The 15784-nt window shown below is 44.5% G+C and overlaps 1 protein-coding gene across 1 annotated transcript; it reads left to right on the plus strand.

Moving 5' to 3' along the window:
* Nucleotides 1-6643: 6643 nt before the first annotated feature.
* Nucleotides 6644-8430, plus strand: LOC119652770 (cytochrome P450 6a8-like). The gene is made up of 2 exons (XM_038057077.1): nucleotides 6644-7799; nucleotides 7945-8430. Exons 1-2 carry the CDS (start codon nucleotides 6725-6727, stop codon nucleotides 8358-8360), a joined length of 1491 nt encoding a protein of 496 aa, XP_037913005.1. The 5' UTR covers nucleotides 6644-6724; the 3' UTR covers nucleotides 8361-8430.
* The last annotated feature ends 7354 nt before the right edge of the window (nucleotides 8431-15784 follow it).

The raw sequence follows: 15784 nt of genomic DNA on the forward strand, positions 1-15784 counted from the left end.
TTAGCCTGCAAGTCTCGCAAGGATGAGTCGTCTCTCTGTGCGTTGGCTAGTCAAGTTACATTTCTAGATAAACTTATTTCTTCCACCCTAGAGGGTACATCGGTGACTACATCCGCTTAGGTACCTTATGTCGTCGGCGACTAATGTAGTTGAGTTGCCTGATCCTCATGGTTTGCCTCCCTGCCGGGTAGTTGGCTAGTGTAGTGCTTCCCCGAACGTTTAAGAACTCTAAAAGGTCCATCAAAAGGTTGTTTCAGAGGTCTCTTGAGGCCAGTTCGTGGAAGGAGGAGAGATCCTTGGGCAAGCAGACCCGTCCTGATTGCTGATGATCGAGGTCATCTTCTTGCGAGTCGTGTTCAGTCTTTCTACTATTAGCTGATCCTGTGTATTGAACGCTGTTGGAAAAAAATGCATCTGGAAGCCGCAAGCTACTGCCGTAGATCAATTCGGAGGTGCTATCCAGTATCTTCTCTCGGAGTGGAACGAAGTCCTAATAGAACTGTGGGCAAATGTCGAGTCCACTGCGGATCATTGGAGTGAACCATGATATTGCTTTTCAGCGATCGGTGTTAGCGTTTGACACGACCGTTGCGTGCGATGCGATAAGTTCGCCTCGAATTGACGTCCTTGGTTACGTCTAATGCCGTGAGGTGCACCGAACCTAGATTCAGCGGTCGCAGAATGCTCTGACGATCGTTTGCACTGTTGTTTCTTCAACTGGAATAGCTTCTGCCCAACAGGTCGATCGATCATGGTCAGGCATCTGGTTGAAGGTGAACACCAAAGGTTTGTTTTCTGTGAGGATGGTAAATTGTCTGGCTGAATTATTTGCTGAAAGAGACGTACGCACTGTTGAAAGTTGTCTATCATATGTAGAGTGCTTGCCCTGAACCTCGTTGAATGCCTTTTAGCTGTTATCAAGTTCCTTTGACTCGTTGGTGGTACAGCTCCCATCTCATTATCCGAGGCATCACAATAAAACGATATTTCTGCCTCTGGGTCTGGATGAACTAGTAGTGTAGCTTTCTGAAGATTTACTTTGGATTTTCCGAATGCAGCTACTGCAGAGTCGATCCAGAGGATCGGAGACTTGTCTTTCTTCTCCTTGATGTGTGTAAAAATACGTTTAGCGGCTTCTGGGTACTGGCTGCATGTGCAAGGCATATTCGGTTGAAATTCAACATCGTGATGAATCTCCTTAGCTGCATTACCGTCTCCGGGCGTGTGTAGTCCTGGATTGCCAGTACCTTCCTACGTAGTTGACCTAGAAAGTCGATTTCTGGCTGCCAAGATTTTGCTCTGAGAGTCTCTTAAAGATTATCCTGAGATGGTGCTCGTGCTCCAAATTGTCTTTTTAGGCGATGAGTAAATCGCTCAGGTATTCGAAGACGAAGTGTAGATCCATGAAAATCAAATCAATGAATTGCTGGAAGTTCTGTGCTGCATTCCTGAGGCCCAAAAGCATTCGAAGGTATTCGAACAACCCAAATGGTCGTTCCAGATCGCGCTTAGAGAAAATATGTTTGCCGTACGATTCCGAGTTGAAGTCTGCTATGTTATGCATACCATAGTTGCCAGGTAGAGTGTGTGCGTTGAGTCGGCGGTAGTCGGTACAAGGGCCACAGAGGACTGGATCAAGAGGTAATGAACGGTCGGCTGATTACACTGAAGTTCTTGTTTTACCGCTTGACACTTTGCAGGGGAAGTCTTCTAGCCTTAGCGGTCACGATATGGCCTGCAGTTTCTATGATGTCTTCCACAGCGGGCTTTGTCGTTCTTTAGGTTGCGCTAGTCTTGTCAGTTCAGAAAACTGGGTGATGAGATGCTGGAAGCGATTGTCTTCTGGGACCGTTAAGACTGTGGGTAGATTGCTTTGCATAACTTTTCCTTTTGTAGTGAGGCCGATTTTGCGATCAGCTGTCGACACTGGAGATTTGTTAGCAGAAGGTCGCCAAAAAGTCCTATGAGACTCCTATGATGGGACGCTTTATTTGTACGATGAGGAATTTGCACTGAAGAAGTCGTCTTAAGTTCAAATCCAGAACCTTATTGGTTCTACCGAAAGTCTATCGGTGGCTGCGTAAAGAGTATAAGACTCTGGTGCCGCCTTGGAGTTTTTAGGTGTCGCTGATCGTTGATGAAAAGGTGGAATGGTGTACCAGCAGAAGTTTCCGCTATTAAGGTTACTGGTGGTTTTTAACTTACACGCAGCGTGACACCTGCGTTCTTCTGCGCCAAGTTTATGATGGTAGTAACAGTAGCTATCGTACAATTTGGGTTTTGAGCTCCTGCGCGTTCTCGCGTTGTTTCGATGTGGCGTCCTTGAAGCTGTAGTTGGGGGATTTCCTAATGGAATACAATTGCACAGTGCCTCAAGGGGAGAGCAGTGTTCTTCCGAGCTCCACTTTCTCATTTCTCCTAATCTCAAACAGCTCAGCGCTGGAATTCTCGCTCATATGGAAGAAAGCGGGCATTCTAGAGTCCTAAGACACTGTTGTAGAGGAGCGTATGTACATTCCAGGATCCAATTCTGTCCTTGTAGGACGGTTAAAACTTAGGACTAGAGAGAGAAAATTGAGGCCCGGGGTGAAAATTCTGCTTGCCCCCATATTTTCCCTCTTTGACTTGCCTTCAAGAAAAGTCCAGGCTTGGGGGGAAATTTCCTTCTCGGTATGACTGTCAAAAGCGTACCATTAGCAGAAAGGGGAAATATAGGTCCCGAGGCCATATATTTTTAATTTTTTCAACACTTTGACTGAATCCTTAATTGTCAACTCAACGGGGGGTTACTATGCAGGTGTGGATATTGTTATTACGGCATGAGATTTCCCTGCCTACTCCCTGAGGTGCTAACCAGCCATTTAGTGAGTCATTTATTCACCAATCATGGGAGAAAAGCTGTGTTGGTGTACAGATTGACCGTTTACCGAGTATCTGGAATTGACGATTTGGCACACTTATCTTTATGAGATGTCTAAATTTTGCCTGTGAGATGGCGATAACCATTGGCGTATTGCCGGAAGGATGATGGGCAACATTTAAGATCGGGTAAGAGAATTTTCGGCGGGGTGCCGTAAGATACCTCCTGATATGTGGGGGAGCTGTCAGCATGAAAAGTAGGAAAATTCCATTTGAAGGAGAGACAGAACATGGAAAAGCTGTAAGAAAGGAGCCAATGGGAAGGTAACACCAAGACCGACTTCTTGTATCGCGGAGTGAATCCTGCAAAGACAAGACATTATTGGCCACAATGCGAGAAAATTCCAGTGAAAATATGGTGCCCACCTAAAGTAACCGATTCGATGATTCCCCCTTTTTCCCTCTCTTATCCCTATGGTCGGGAACTCAGAGCAGTGCACAGTCCAAACTGTTCAGCGCGTCCCTGACTTCCCCACCAGCCGAGCCACCACTGAGTAGTCAGCCTTAAGGGTCGTTTGGGAGACTGTACGACTGAACCTTCTTTGATCTGTCAGTGAAGAATTGTGCATCACAGTCTCCGAAACTCCATCTTGAAGCTCAATATGCGTGTGACATAGTCCATTAGGAACGATCTGTCCCGTCCAGGTACTTCACTAGGATGTTACCATGGCCGCAGGGTTTCACTGGAGTCTAATGGAGCCACATTACAGCGTACTTACTGTGGTCGTCCTGAGAGAGGAGGCGCATTAGTTCATTGGCAGAGCTCCAATAGCACCCAGTAGCCTCGTTTTATTGTACTTTTTGCTCAGCGCTTGCCAACACACAGTAGAATCGTACATTATCTTAGGCCGAGAATCCCATTTCCTTACAGTTCCCAGTTCTATGTTCAGTCTCCAATTTAACTTAGGGTCCAGGATTTCTCCTAAATACTTTATATTGGAGCAAAGGACCATGGAACAGCCATGCGAGGTGAAATTCATTCGGGAACCCTTTTCTTGGTGGTAAATAGCATCACCTTCGTTTTAGTTGATTCATAAGGGGTCTCTGGGGTCTTCAACACGAGAGGGGTTAGGATGATAAGCTTAAAGTCAGTTTTTTTTATAAGGATTGAGGAGTTCTTGGTCGGCATCCACTTGATGTCGGATCGGACGAAATAGAGAGCATATTTTTTTGTCCACCGACTCCTCCTTTCGGGCTTAACACGCATTACCTCTGCCCTGAGAGCAGCGTGACTTAAGCCGTTCGCAGGTGTTATACGCTCTTTCTTATAATTGGAAAAACACAACATGGGTGTTAATCAGAAAAGGGGGCGTATAACCTCTGCCAACACCTTCGGCCACGCTGCTCCTAGGGCAGAAGTGAGGCAGTGTATGATGAGCTATTTCAGCCCCGGTCCGAAACCGCCCCCTTTTAATTCTTAAAATCATATCATATATTAGACCTTGTGGACCTTGTAGAAGTCAGTAGAAAGCATAGGCTTTTTCATCGTATTGGGTTGATTAGAATACAGGAAATAGGCGCTGCATAAGGAAGGTAAGTGTTTAGATTCACAGTGTCCAGATTCTTAAAATCTTTTTTATCACCTAGATAAGGAAGTATTCTGCGTGCCCTCTACATCTTAGAAGCACGCACATATTTTAGTAACCAACCCTTTTCAAAAGGTAGTCTTATTTGAAAAACAAGCCCATGTTTGAGCTATGAAAAATCTCTCATTATCAAGCAAACACAAATTTTGGAATTGGGCAAATGTTATAATCATCCGTTAAGTCGATAAACGCCGTTCGAGTAATGCTGTCAGGGCAGGCTGCCTTCCTTTTTCTTCACTTTAGGAGTCACCAGAAGAGCATATACAGGAGTATCTTCTCCCGGCACATTGCTTGAAGTTGTATGGTGGAAGAAAAGTATCGCACATGTTCGTCGCTCTTCAATTACTTACGCATTGACAGCGTTTTGCTGGTGTTGGTGTCGCGTCGGTGATGAAGTTGTCCAGATTTTGATAGGGTACTTCACACGTTGTGAGATAATAAGCTGCTTGTGATGCAATGGAAACCTCAATTTTGGTCCCACGATTCCAGCCATTCATTTAAGGATATCAAATAAAGTTCGTTTGAGCTGGGGTTAGAATTCAGTTAAAGTTTTCTTGTTTTAAAATGTAACTAAAAAGGATATAAATTGATGGGTTCGTAACCTCGAAATATTGAAACTACCTTACTTTCGAAATGTCAACCACAATGGGGGTGGCCTTACGATTAGGGCCTTTAGCTACCGAAAACGGTTTATGACTGGTTTCTGAAATTTGCACGCACTCATTGACAATAGTAACCAATCCCCCCCCACAAGGACCGCTTTTTCCAACTGGAGGGAGAATCCCGATAATGTAAGGTGGCCATTCTAGGCCCAAGCAAACTGAGATAGTGAGACACTTTTGAGTCCTTCTTTCCATCTTGCGCTACCGTGCTTTTGTACTCTGTAAAGCCAAGTGATAGCAGACGCGAACCTGGACTGCTGAAGATGGATTCTGCAATATGCGTTCGCATGACTTTGAAACCTGTTTCAAGATTTCAGTCCACGTTATAAAACATCACAATTGTACGATGCTACACACCAACAGCAATGCATAGGAGAAGGACATTTTCTGTGAGTTACTACACACAGTGTAGGAGATGCTTATTGAAGGTATTATGGTAGGGAGTGACAATACCCTGTGTGGGTAGCTGGTAAGAAGCGGGGGATGAAAGATTTGCAGATTTCTACATCGTTCAACGTCTGGTCATCCGGTTTGAGCAGGTCTATCACAAGGTCTAGGTTTTGACTGACGCGTAATGAATATCTAAACATATCGACGATATCGTAGTTAACAGTGGATTTAGGAGTTTTCTTCGGAGTACACGAATCAAAATAGGTACTCACGTCGGCTTCATAAGGGATCTGCATGTGATGGTTGATCATCTTCGTTTGCGTGTCCCTACTGCGTCGGTCCTGAGTTCAATACGGGTCGTTTCCATGGTGTAGCTGTCTATCAGCTGTGAGAAATCTTTTCTGCTTTGCGACAGATATAAACTGCGCTATTGTTAGAAATGTTTTTATTTCTGGTCCAGATGATCGCAAGATCTGACTGAACTTGGAGACAAATCGATTACCGTAAAGAGTTGAGGGTTGCGATTGGCAGTGAGCGCGACGCTCTGGAGCTAGTGTACGAGAAATGAAGGGGAGTGCACGCAATGACAAATGGAGTTGCATCTGACACACGTATCAAAGATTTCGCCACCGCACATCGCATCACAAGAAAGTTTGCAGATAGTCGTGAGCCTTTAGATAGCGCATGAAATCAAATGGTAGAGGAGGGGGACTACAAGCTTCTCGGGAAGTTCTGGAGGGAGCTGAAGCACATTTAATTAAACCGACAACAATGGTATGTAGGCGTGGGTAAGTCCAGTTTCTGGTACCATATTAATTTGCGACAAAATGAAACTACAAAGGTGATATATATTTCACAAATTTTGTAAGACCACAATTAACGATTTCCACTCTATAGAGCCACTAATCACGGTGTTGCTACTCGTAATTAATCTTTATCAAAAAGTATCTCCACTGAGCCTATTTATTAGCATTTGATTTCCAATCCACTTGTCAATTGCTACTTGTATTTCACAACACCAGAAACAGATAATTGGGCCCCAAAAGTTAAATATGATAGTGCAGCTGATAAGGGAATAAATAACAAACTGCTCGGCTTGATTAGGCTCAGTGTTTTGGTGTTACTATCCCGGTACAGATTGGATTGAAAAGTACTCAAACTTCTAAGATGTTTTTATTAGTGGTGTTAGCAGGTGCTCTAACCGTGGTCTATTTACTGACCTTATGGCTGAAAGACTGGTACTCATTTTGGAAGAAAATGGACGCCCCATACGAAGAGCCGGATCTCTTCTACGGGAATTTGACAAGTGTAGCAAAGAAAATGGACCACCTCGGGGGTAGTATGCAAAAGATCTATGAGAAGTTCAAAGGTCGGGCGCCGTTTGTTGGTATCTATATGTTCCTGAAGCCAGCGGCTCTGCTGGTAGACCTCGAACTAGTGAAGAATGTGTTGATCAAGGATTTCAATTACTTCCATGATCGCGGTGTGTTCTACAATGAAAAAGATGACCCCATATCTGCGCATTTATTTGCACTTCAGGGTCCCAAATGGAAGCTACTTCGCAATAAACTTTCTCCGACCTTCACCAGTGGAAAGATGAAAATGATGTTTCCTACGATTGTCGATATTGCAAAGCGCTTTGAAGCCACTATCGATGAGGTCGCAGAGCGTGATGCCGATCTCGATATCAAGAAATTAATGGCCCGTTTTACGGTGGAAGTAATCGGGGTGTGCGCATTCGGACTTGATTGTAACAGCGTCGCGGATGAGAATAGTGAATTCTACCGCGTAGGACTCAGTGTGTTCAGTAATCCAAGGCATAGCTTCCCCGTTGACTTGTTAATGATTGCATATCGCGAATTGGCAAGGAAAATTGGCTGTAAACGCTTCCGTGATGAAGTTTCTGATTTCTACACGCGAGTGGTAAAGAGCACTGTGAGCTTCCGCACAGCGAATGATGTCCACAGGCATGATTTCATGGAGTTGCTCATTGATTTGTACCAACGGCAAGATGACAACAAAATCACATTCAATGAGCTTTTGGCCCAGGCGTTTGTGTTTTTCATTGCTGGATTCGAGACATCGTCAACTACATTGCAATTTTGCTTCTACGAATTGGCAGCTAACCCTGATATTCAGACTAAAGCTAGGAACCATATCAATGAAGTCCTGGAGAGACATGGTGGAGACTTGACCTATGAAGCGATGATGGATATGAAGTATCTGGACCAGATAATAAATGGTATTTCCCAAGTTTATCAGTGCCAATTCAGTTTTTCGTCCCAATAGTATCTTTAGATACGTAATCTAATCTTAACTAATACCGCATATATTCTATTAAAAATTGGCTATGGAAACTACATAACTTGAAATCTAAAATTTTTCAGAAACTCTACGCCTCTACCCGCCTGTGATGTCACTTTTCCGTGAAACCGACAAGGACTACCCCGTCCCCGGAACGAACTTCATTTTGAAGAAAGGAGTAACCGTCCTTATTCCAGCTTTTGCTATTCAACGTGATCCCGATGTATACCCGAATCCACTCAAGTTTGATCCTGATCACTTTTCTGAGGAGAATATGAAAGGTAGGACTCCAGTCGCATTCTTGCCATTCGGGGAAGGACCCAGAATTTGTATTGGTGCCAGGTTTGGAATGATGCAAGTTCGTGTCGCGCTTATAACTGCTTTGAGGAAATACAAATATAGTTTGTCACCAAAGACGAAATCACCCCTGGAGTTGTCAAAGAATGCCTTCATTACTTCCCCGGTTGGAGGTATATGGTTGAACGTTGAATCGTTATAAAGTAAGCGCGCTTATTGATAACTCTATGTGGAATTAAGGACAATAAAGTTGCTTCTAGATTACATCAAAACAATTTGCCAATACTTTAAGGTCCTCTACAAAGTTTCAGCATAATAATATTTGTGCATGTTTGTGTGGTATCTCGGGGCCTCGCCTAGGTAACAATGGTTCATTAACATGGCTCAAGATGAGCGCCGCCGAATAGCTGTGGCCTATGATGCCAGCGGTTTTAGTTGGATCTCTTGGAAACCATGAAACGATGATGCTTCCTGCTTGACACTTTTCTGCCAAAATAGTAGGTATCAAAGGACAGTTCCTCTCGTTGTGAATCCATTCTAGCTTTCGGGATTATGTGTGAATCTGGAGCCTGGAAACCACTATCGTTGAACTGGATGAAGCAAGTACCAGCCATATACTCCTATCCAGAGACCGTCACCATCCATGGTTCCCAAAGAAAAAGTGGCAGACAAGAGCTACGGAAAGTGAGCGAAGAAAATATAGGTCTCCCCTGCATTGGAAAAGGTGCTAATAGGACCCCAAGCCAAGGTGGAACAACATACGCCGAGGGCTGCGTGGCCAATGGGAAGCTTTGTCTTTAGTATGTGAACTTTGCACACCTTGGGCAGACCCTTAAAACCTTATCCTGGTGGCCGGGCTAGCCAGGGTGGAAATCCTTCCCGGACTACTCGTGGGACCAAAAAACAATAAACCGACAATAGAAGAAGAGGTGGAGGTGGAGGACAAGCTGCTGGCATCCAGCCAGGAGTCAGTAGCTGTCGAGAGCAGTACACTCGGTGCCATTCGTAGCACCGCTGTGCTGAAACCAACCGTAGGGACCTCCCGGAGCGTGGCGGCAGATAGACTGGTGATTTCCAGACAGGAATCCACTGCCATCAAGCTGGACGTAGTGAGCACTAGACATATTACTATTAACCCAAACCCTTGACGTTGGGAGATCTCTCAAAAGTGAAGACCGTCAAGAACATAAGTCACGGAAAATTGGTTAAGAAACGAAAGTCCACTGGTGTTCTGCTCAAGAGCCAATATCGGAAGGCCATGCATATTCTCAGGAAGATTGCAAAGAATAAGGAGGCTGGTACTGTCGACGACCGAGGTGAAAAACACCTCCCGAAATACCAGGCGATTTTTGAGGAATAGAACAGCGAGCGCCACAATTCCGCCATTAAGACCACCAAGAGGCGGTCTTTGTTGGACTATTGTCAGAACATCGAAAGCGCCAACGAATCCGCCAGGCGAGGATTCTGCCCAAGGAATATAGGAGCCCAGCCTTTCTTAAAAAGTTGGAAGGCTCCTGGATGGAATCTTCTAGTGAAAACTTAGAGCTACTGGTTCAGACGCACTTTCCCGCCAGCGAGGAGGACTGTCAGTCAATACCTTGCTTGGAGGGTTTGCAGCCATCCCAGTCATATGATAATATCGAATCGGTAATTACCGAGGATGAGACCGGCGGGGCTCTAAATAGCTTCTCCGCATATATCTCCGGGTCCAGATGACATAATGCCAGTCATGTGGCAGAGGTAGCAGGAAAGGGTTGCGCCGTGGCTTGTTCAGAGCTGTATCTCTTTAGGATACGCACCAATGTCCTGGAGATCCGCACAATTAGTTTTCATTCCGAAAGCGGATATGCATGGTCATGAGTCCGCGAAGGACTTTCGACAAATCAGCCTGACCTCTTTCGTGCTGAAGACCCTAGAGCGCGTCCTGGACATCCACTTAAGGACGATTATGAAGAGAACGCCTTTCTCTAAGTTCCAGCATGCCTACCTTAAAAGAAAATCCACAGAAACCGCCCTCCACGAGGTAACTGGCACGGTTGAGCGGTCACTGGAGTACAGGAAAAATACCCTAGCTGCCTTCTTGGATATCGAGAGAGCATTCAGCAACGTTAGTACCAACGCCATCAAGGAAGCCTTGATTAGTATTGGATTGGAGAGGTATCTTATAAATTGGATTATATCTATGCTAAGTGCCAGGACCCGAACAGAGAACAGAGTCACGCCTCTGGGTGGCGCCATCTCTCCGGTGCTCTGGTTAATAGTAATGGACGAAATTTTACGAATATTGAACAGTAGCGGGGTGAAGGCTGTGGCGAATACCGACGACTTGGTGATATTGGTATCAGGGATGTTTCCGTCCATTATTATTGACATCATGGAAGGGGAGTTGGGTGGGCTGTGGGCCGCAAGATGCGGACTGGGCTTAAAACCAACCAAAACGGAACAGATACTATTCACCACCAAGCAAAGGATACCTGAATTCCATCTGAATTACATCTAATGTAAAATTTCTGGGTGTTATCCTGGATCCAAAGCTAAATTGGAGGTTGAACATAAAACTGAGGGTTAAGGAGTTCTGTATACCCTTTTAGCCTGCAAAAAGGGGAAAAGGGGACCATGCCACCAAGCTTGGCATACCCTCTGCTATTATCCACCTCCAGGTGAAGTCAGGCTATGGACATTGGGTAAATCATTCTTTGGGGACCTAAAATAAATTTCTACCTGAACGCTACGAACCGTCGCTAAAGCCTGCTTTCATAACAGCAGTCACGGTCATAGGAGTTTGTGGCATCATAACGGCGCACCACAGCGCTAATTTGGCTCCTTTGGGCCTACCGGTGGCTTAGTGGACAGAAAATCTCGTTCAAAACGAGCATCTCTTAAACTCTCGGATCCCCATAGACGGCTGGGTTTTTATGAAGGAGGGGGAGCCCCAAGTGAATAACCGAGCTTTTTCTACTCTGCAAGTCGTTTCGTTAAAATGGTAGACGACCTGGACTCAGCCGACACCGCCAATGAGCTCTTGTAAGATATCGAAACCGACGGTTTGACGGAGACTGAAGAACTCCCTACCCAAGTAGATTACGCTGAGACAATAACGCAGATGAATCTACAGCAGTTAAAGTGCATCTCAGTTTATCTGTTGGTTATCCCCTAAGAGGACCTTGCATTGGTATAGCAGCTCTGGTTTCGAGGGGGCCGATCGATCAAAGGGTTTGAAAGTACATATTACAATTTATTTCACAGGACAAGGGATTGATTGATTGTTTGGGGCAGACCTAGAGCATGTACCCTTGGAGCGAAAAGCAAGCACGTGATCCTGTGGTTCAGTGCCAAACACAAACAACCTGACCGTGGCAAATGTGTTTATCTCCTCGGCTAAAATTGGCTCACGACTGATTTGTTCTACCAGAAGAACTGCAACACCTGATGTTTAACATCGAGACTAAGGAAGCTAATCTGCTGAAATCAAATGCAAGGCATATGTGGCTTAGAAAGCAGCGAAGGAGGTGAGTCTTACTTTGAGTTTATAATTAACGAAACCCTATCGGTGTGAAACAGAACCAGTAGACCAACGTTCGATTTTTTGAGTTTGGAGACCTGTAACGATTGGGAGGAGGTGCTTGATACACCGTCAATGGGACTTTTAGGGTAAAGAACTGGTATAATGATGGATCAAATCTCACGTAATTGACCAGGGAGGTCTTCAACATTTACTACAAGGACGAATACTGTCCACCATACAAGGACTGTCTCAAGAGGTTCAGGAAGCGGTCCTGACTAGTCTTCGCGACCCAGTAAGATTTTGGTCTCACTTGAAAATTCGGAATCGTCTGGTGAGAAGCTGGAGCTATTAGTACATAAGCACTTTCCGGCCAAAGAGGAGGACTGTGAGTCAGAATCTGGCTTGGAAAGTTGGGATTCCCAATCTTGCTAGGTTATCAAATTGGTAATTAGTAATCGTTGGCGCAAAAACCTAATTGAGGCATATTAGAACACTTGACTGACACTTGACGAAAACTCAATGTGATCAGCGTTGCGTCTGATTTGGCTCAGGTACTCATTCACAACCGATTTGATTGATGTAGCACTTCCATCGGTAATCACCAAGGATAAAATCAGCCGTGCCCGGATAACTGAATGGTTAGAGCACAAGGCTATCGTACGGAAGGTCGCGGCTCAAATCTCACTGGTGACAGTGGAATTTGTATCGTGATTTGACGTCGGATACCAGTCGACTCAGCTGTGAATGAGTACCTGAGTCAAATCAGGGTAATAATCTCGGACGAGCGCAATGCTGACCACATTGCCTCCTACAGGGTACTATAATCATGTAGTGTACCATTACGGCCTTTAATAAAGTACTTAAATACACTTCAAGACCCTAATCCAATTGGTTCAATAGGTCCCGATGGGTTTCCTAACTACTTTCTTGTTAATTGTAAACAATATACTGGCCTCTCTCTAGGTATTATCTTGAACAAAAGTAAGAAAAACACCCTTATTACCCCTATCCTAAAGGGCGTAGCCCCTTATCAAGCTGAGAACTCCAAAATCGTCGAAAGATACGTCTACGGGAGGCTGACCATGCACTTCGGCCAGCTCATTGTAAAAGAACAGCATTGCTTTTGGCCTTTACCAAATTTGTTGTAATTCACGCCAGGAGGTGCTCCATCGGGACGTTGTCGACAACCTGTGTAACACCTTAGAAAAGGGCGTTCTTGATGACTACCTAATACTTAGTGATATTCTCAGGCGGGTGACTCAGCGTACCTGCCTGTCAATCAGCAGGGCAGCTTTCCTATTGTCGAGTGACAGCTGGATAATACAAGCGTTCGAATTTGCGGGGCCAGAACCCCGTCCCTGCGAGAAGTGGAGGACGGTCTATGGAAAGAATCATGAATTCCGGAAGGCTGGCTCGCGCAATGTGACAGGTAGGGACCATGGATTGGAGTTCAGCCGATTTGATGACAGATGCGTCTGGTCTTGGTTTGTCTCTTGGCTTCCCATTGCGTACCTAATATTATAGTCGTTTTCTTACTTCCCTCGCTGTTACTTTATTTAATTTATTTTAGATGTTTAATGGCGAATGGTATGTCATGAGCTCGCAAGGAGACTACTGCAGGTACCCCAGGACAGGTGAACGCCGGTTTGTTTTAGGACGTAGGTGTAGCAAGCTATTAGTATCTGGTGTATTCAGAATGACATCAGACCAGAAAAAGGGTCGGAGGAGGGGGCTCACGATGGTGTTTTTGTAGCTTTTATTGTGGATGATATCTTCCCATTCCAGACAAATAGAACTACTAAATTAGTCTCCCCCAATAACAAGATAGAGTTCTTTGCCGTTATTGAAACTTTCAAATTGTGACTTAGTTGATGCTATCTGCGAAGCTATTAGGTGTTCTTTAGATACATATCACTAACACCAGAACACAGGTGCCATCTTAATGTTAATACCCCAAAAATATGAAAGCCAAAAGCAACGTAAATTTTCATGAAAACCCTAAGTGCCATGGCCACATGTGCACCTCATACACATATGCTTTCATAGCCTCGAAACCCATAATTTACTGTTGAAGCAAAGCCATATAGTCTACATGTATACACGTCAAGATGACCAAATAGAAGTCATTCCCGACCCAGCAGTTCCAAATACAATCAGGAAAAGTATTTTCAATTGTCCTCCGTTATCACCACTAAAATTTCACATAGAACCACCCATTACACTTGGTACCACTGTCTCAGGACTCCCATACAATTTTCAACTCAAACATGGTTGAACATTTTGCTCAGCTGATGCCACCGGAATTTATTTCCACTCCAGAGCGGTCGTGGCTTCCATTTCTCAGCACTCATAACCCATTATGCAAATTTGCACTTAAAATGGAAAATGTTTGCTGGAAATTGGGAAGGTTTTCCTCGAGTGTGTATAAATGTCGGTTTGTATGTGAGAATTTTGGGAGCTGGGCAAAGAGTCTAGCTTTGCTGCTCTCTGTTATTTGGGGGTTGGTTTTTGGTTAACTAAAAATTGAAATCAAGTGGACATAGGACAGGATAATCATATTTTACTTCACATTTAGTTGCATTTGACTCCACTAAGAATTTCTCGTTAAGTCAACTCTTGGTTTTTCAACAACTCCAGGTGGTCCAAATTTTATCTAAATTAGTTCAAGCTTATGGCTACTGATGCCAGGATGCCAGGAATTCTAATCATCTCTAATTATTGATATCTCGATTTTGGGGCCTATCAGAACGTGGCTCAGGCAAACGAGTCCTTGACGTCGGGGTAAATACTTAACAGCTTTGCCATGGTCTACTTTTGGCCACTTAACTAAAGCTCCATAGATAAGCACAGGTCTCACTACTACTTTATAATTCCAGTATCCATGGGTGGAGCTCGTGATGCTTGTTCTAATTGAGGTTTGTATTCAATGCAGTTTCCAGATACTTAGCCTCATTTGACAGCTGAAGCTATTTCTCCAAAAAAGTGGGTCTTGGTTTTCCTTTCTGGTAGAGGCTACCTTTGTCGGGGTTTGTCGTAAGATTTTCCAGTTACACCTTGCTTTCACAGCGCAGAAATTGCTGATCAAGTTTCAAAAAACTTTGTAAGAATTTTCCAATAATGAGTATGCTGAAATCATCAGCTGTCAGATACTAGTTGATGCAAAGTTATCTCACAGGATTTCTCTGCTTGATAAGCATGCTGGCAAGGATGTACAGGGTGGAATCTCCATTTTGTGATCCTCAACCAACTTTTTAGAACTATTGCCAAGCACATGAAGTCAGATTGATTGTCTTAGAACATTTACCATGGGTTTCGTCATAGCTTGTTCCTTCTAGAGAGGCTTCTCCTTCCACTTTGCAGGCCAAGTATTACTCTATTGTGCAAGACCAATTCATTCTACTGTTTTGTTTTTATTCTAGAACCTAAGAAGTAGATTTCTGGAAGGATTCCCTGAGCTTCCTTCCCGGTGTCTGTAAATAATCCGCCAGGTTTCTTCATTGTCCGAATGGGATCAGCTGGATCTTCAGAGTCATTTGAAGGCGCATTATTCCTTGAAGTGCTTCCATTTCCTCACAAAGTTTCGTTTGCGAGACACTTTTAATTTTGAGAAGCTCATTGCTGGATCGGGTGGGGGTTCGTTTGTATTCCTCCCATTCACTTGTCATCCTTGCCTTATTAGATAGTCGTCATGTTTAGCAACGTGATGATTTCACCAGCTACATTTAGCTAGTTTGTGTTTCTTTGTATAGAAGGACGAAACATCATGTTAGTTGATAATGTAATTTTTTTTTTTTTCAGGGGTAGGGTAGGTGAATGCGTTTACGCACCGGGTGTTGGACTCCCGCAACAGCACGCTGGCGGATTACCAACTAAACACCTCGCTGTCATCAGAGAACTAGCCTGGAACCGTTTGACATATTACTTCGGGCTAGCCCTCCCGCTCTCCCGGCTTTGGGAGCTTTCAAGTAAGGGAATTCCTTTCACCAACGGGAGGGGAGGGGAGGAAGGGAGTTGTTGTTAGTTCAGGGAACCTCTTAACGTCCGATCCTTCCGCCGGTCGAGTTCAACCTACAGCATCTCTCTGACAATGTTGTCTGGAGAGAGCTCCCCTGTGTCTGCAT

This window comes from Hermetia illucens, chromosome 3 (genome assembly GCF_905115235.1).
Source record: "Hermetia illucens chromosome 3, iHerIll2.2.curated.20191125, whole genome shotgun sequence".
NCBI classification, from domain to species: domain Eukaryota; kingdom Metazoa; phylum Arthropoda; class Insecta; order Diptera; family Stratiomyidae; genus Hermetia; species Hermetia illucens.